This window comes from Cebus imitator, unplaced genomic scaffold (assembly GCF_001604975.1).
Source record: "Cebus imitator isolate Cc_AM_T3 unplaced genomic scaffold, Cebus_imitator-1.0 Scaffold141, whole genome shotgun sequence".
NCBI lineage: Eukaryota > Metazoa > Chordata > Mammalia > Primates > Cebidae > Cebus > Cebus imitator.
Window position 1 is genome coordinate 3,571,710 of NW_016107456.1, and position 4,515 is coordinate 3,576,224.

Below are 4,515 nucleotides of genomic sequence, written 5' to 3' on the forward strand. Positions count from 1 at the left end.
CTCTGTTACCCAGGCTGGAGTGCAGTGGTGCAATCTTGGTTCACTGCAGCCTCTGCCTCCCAAGTTCAAGTGATTCCCCTGCCTCAGCTTCCTGAGTAGATGGGATTACAGGCGCCTGCCACCATGCCTAGCTAATTTTTTGTATTTTTAGTACAGATGGGGTTTCACCATGTTAGCCAGGCTGGTTTCACATTTCTGACCTCAAGTGATCCTCCTGCCTTGGCCTCCCAAAGTGTTGGGATTATGGGTGTGAGTCACTGCCCCTGGACTAAACTAACATTATTGGGGGAAAAAAAATCCTGATATTCACTTTGGCATTAACTGTTTTCATCTGGAATGAAGAGATGACTTGCTCATGTTCCTGGGCAGAGCTTGTGTAGACCACATGAGGCACAGACGCATTCCTAGCCAGATGGCTCTTGTAGATGGTTACCCCCGACTCACCAGGCCATGGAGCATCTCGTAGAGGACTGCTCCCAAGCACCACCAGTCCACTGCCCGATCGTAAGGCTCTTTCCGAAGCACTTCAGGAGCCAAGTACTGTGAGAAGGGAAATACACTTATTTGAAATGTCATTAAGCCTCGGTGGCCTCATCTGTAAATAAGGCACTTGGAGGAAGATCACGAGGAGCTGCCCCTGCTGTGATGTTCTGTGGCTGTGCATGTGTTCATTCATCCACCATTCACCAAAGGCCTGCTCTGTGTAGGGCCCTTTGCCATGTGTTGGGGACATAGTAGAGGTCAGCCAGGACTGCCTTGTGCAAGACACATGCTGCATACAATGCAAAAGCACCAGCCAAAGGGGTAAAGGGGGCTGCCATCGTGGCTGATCCATCTACCAAGCCGCAGCCCTAGTTCAGAGGTATTATCTGGCAACTTTATTTTTGTTTCAAGGGGTGCTTCTTCTGATTAGTCTGCCCGGAGGGGATGCCTTTTTCTATTTATGCAAAGGCATTCAACAGGCTATCCGTGTCCTGGGAATGGAAGGCCCTGGGAGTACTCTCAAGGTGCGATGTGGAGTCTAGTGTGAGTGTAAGTAAATGCGGCGTATCCTTGTGCTGGAAACCCTAGGGTCAGAGGAAAGGGTCAGGAAGGAGCGGGGACCCCTAAGCTCATATTGATAAGTGAATGCACACCATGCCTCTATGCCTTGCATACAAAGAGACAAAAAATGGCTTACTGACTTCTTAGCCTGGGGTCCTTGCCACTGAGTTGGGGGCAAGGTCTCAGCAACAGGAAAAGCCACACTGAGAGATTGTGTGGGTCTAGGAAAGGGCAGAGTCATACAGACCTGAGCCCTAGTTGGTGTGTGGTCTCAGGCAGGTCATTAAATCTCTCAAAAGCTTGGTTTCCTTATCCAAAAAATGAGGATGCAGAATCCCTCCTAGGTGCTGTTCTAAGATGCTAACATATGTGCTGGCCCACCAACAATGGGACCAACCATGTCTACTCCTGCCTGTGCCCCCCAACACCATGGCAGTGGCTGAGTCATGGTAAAGGTGACATTTTGGGGCCACATGTCTCCTACATGAGCTGGGGTTCCATATCCTCTGCTCCCATCCCTAGCAATGTCCACGGAAGGGATGGCTGGGCTGTCAGGCTTCAGGGGGCTGGCTTTATCCAGCAAACACCACCCCCTATACACAAACGGACAATGGCTCCTGCTCAGAGAGGTCATTCGACCATCAGCCATGCTAGAGCCAAAGTGAGGAGGCCATTAGATCTAAGACCCAGCTTTTCCAGCATGTGGAGAAAAAGAGAGCAGCTGAGGTCCTGTCTCATGCCAGGTGGGGAGGAGCCTCCCAGTCTGTAGCCTCAGCCCTCCAACCCTCACCCTGACATCTGTCTAGCCACTGGGGACCCCTTCAGGTCCAAGGTCTAAGGTCCAAGATTGGTGGGAGTTCAAAGAAGGGTTTTAACTCCAGGGCTGCAGAGAGACCTTGGCAGGACATAGACATGTCTGAATGACTGCAGAGATCTGCAAATTGTAACCTTCCGGGCTCTTGGCAGCTGGAAGAGGGACATGGACCTGTCTTAATTCACAGGCCAGGCCCTCTTGTTGCATGTGGACTTCACCCTGCAGATCAGTGCTGTCCAATACAGCAGCCACTAGCCACACGTGGCTGTCGAACACTGAAAATGTGGCTGCTCCAAAATGAGATGGGTTATAAGTGTAAAATTCACACCAGATTTCCAAGACTTAGTTAGAAAAAAAAAAGGAATAAAATATTTCAACCATTTTTATACTGATGGCATGCTGAAATGAGAATATTGGATATATTGGGTTAAATAAAATACGTCATTAAAATTAATTACACCTGTGACTTTCTTACTTTTTAAATGTGGCTGCTGGAAAACTTTAAATTGTATATGTGGTCTGCATTTCTATTTCTTTCTTTCTTTTTTTTTTTTTTGGAGTCGGAGTTTCGCTCTTGTTCCCAGGCTGGAATGCAGTGGCGCAATCTTGGCTCACTGCAGCCTCTGCCTCCTGGGTTCAAGCGATTTTCCTGCCTCAGCCTCCCGAGTAGCTGGGACTACAGGCGCACGCCACCACGCCTGGCTAATTTTTAGTAGAGATGGGGTTTCACCACATTGACCCGGCTTGTCTGGAACTCCTGACCTCAGGTGATCCACCTGCCTCGGCCTCCCAAAGTGCTGGGATTACAGGTGTGAGCCGCCGTGCCTGGCCTGCATTTCTATCTCTATTTCTACTGGATGGCACTGTGATAGAGCTTCACCAGCGGCTAGCTGTCTGGGTCTCAGCAGTTCTAGAGCTAGTGCCCTCATTACACAGATGAGGAAACCAAGGTTCAGTGTACAGCCAACTGGAGAAGTGCTTGGGTCAAAGGAGTGAGTCCCCTCCACTAGAACCTGTTGGCTCTAATCAGGAGCTGTGGCCTCACCCACTTATGACCTGCTCTCTGCTGGGATGCTTGCGCTTACCTCTGGGGTACCACAGAACGTGGATGTGGTCTTTTCAGGCTCTACGCCTTCCTTGCAGAGGCCAAAATCTGTCAGCACCACGTGTCCCTGAGAATGAGGGAGGGCATGGGCTGGAGGGTGCTATGAGCCAAAGGTATGGCCAAGCCTAACCCCAAAGCCCAGATGCCATACCCCAGAGCAGTGGCTGTGGGATCTGATGCCCAGGCATGGACTGGAGGCTCCACTCCAACCCAGAGCTCCTGGGCTGGATGCCAGGAGCACCACAGGGGGCCAGGTGGGCACATGGCATTCCATTGTCTGCCCACAGCTCATCACAGACTCAGATCTACCCCTATACCAGTGGCAGTTCCAGGATGTCCTTCTGGATGGAAACCCCCTAGGCAGAGGCTGGGGACTCAGAAAGCAACCACACCTTGTGGCAGCTGGGCAGGAAGGTACAGTGAGTAGATACTATGGGGTTCTGCCCGGATCCCGTCTTCTGAAACCATGGTACAGAAGAACTATGCCTATGCCCATCCCCCTGCTGCTAGGACATTGCCCGCACCCAAAGTTATGCCCCTCCCTAGGAGCAATCCATGTCCAGGGACACAAGGGCCCATCCTCTTTCCCTCAGTTTGGGACAATCCTAGACAGCTTCCCAGCTCAGGCCCTCCCCACCCCTGCAAGATCAGCTGAGGCCCCACCTGCAACCACAATGCAGGTGAGCTGCTTCCTCTGCCCAATCCTGGTTTTTTTCACCCCTTTAAAAGTGCTGTCTCTTGAGAGTGTTCCCCAATAAGGCTTCTGCCTGCTCTCCATCTCACAGTCTGTTTCCATGGAACCCAGTCTAAGACAAAATCCACCAGCCTCCACCTGGCTCCGCCTGGCCCCCTACAGACCTTGTATACATGCATACATGCATGCACATATATATATATATATATATATATATGTATACACATGTACAGTCTCATGTGCACAGGGTGTATATATGCATGCGTGTACACGTGCATGGGCACACACATGCACACATATATGCAAATGACTCCTCTACCTATATGCATGCGTGTACAATGCACGCACACCCATGCACACAGACTCACGGTCAGATAGTGTACCTGTCCAACATTGTCCCTACACACACACACACACCAACCTGGCAGTCCAAGAGAATGTTCTCTGGTTTCAGGTCTCTGCAGGAAATAAGAGAAAAGAGCCTTGAGGTGTCTCGGCTGTTTAGTGAGGAGAGTTGTAGACCTGAGGTCCTGGCAGGAGAACTATTCATGGAGATTTCCAGAGATGCAGAGGTAGAGCCCAGGCAGGCTGGGCACTTGGACCTCAGAGGAGGAGACTCCCACCCCACCCAACACAAAGGACCAAGCCCACCAGGATTTCATCAGGATTTCGGGTCCACACAACCCCTAGCAAGAAGGGCCTGGTCCTGGCTCTGAGCCACAGGCAGGCCTCACCTGTAAATGATGTTGAGAGAGTGCAGGTAGCCAATGGCGCTGGCCACCTCTGCGGCGTAGAACCTGGCCCGGGGCTCCAGGAACCGGCGCTCCCGCTGCAGGTGGAAGAAAAGCTGGAGGGGAG

The 4,515-nt window shown here is 51.4% G+C and overlaps 1 protein-coding gene across 4 annotated transcripts in view; it reads right to left on the reverse strand.

Annotated features, from left to right (window-relative positions):
- Positions 1-4,515, reverse strand: part of SGK2 (serum/glucocorticoid regulated kinase 2) — a 24,486-nt gene that overhangs the window by 8,307 nt on the left and 11,664 nt on the right. For all 4 annotated transcript variants that reach the window (XM_017542234.2, XM_037743357.1, XM_017542233.2 and 1 more), the window contains exons 8-11: positions 4,392-4,504; positions 4,079-4,115; positions 2,944-3,030; positions 445-540 (exon numbers count right to left, since the gene is read on the reverse strand). In XM_017542234.2, coding sequence (XP_017397723.1) covers positions 445-540; positions 2,944-3,030; positions 4,079-4,115; positions 4,392-4,504 — 333 coding nt within the window. The remainder of the gene's footprint in view (positions 1-444; positions 541-2,943; positions 3,031-4,078; positions 4,116-4,391; positions 4,505-4,515) is intronic.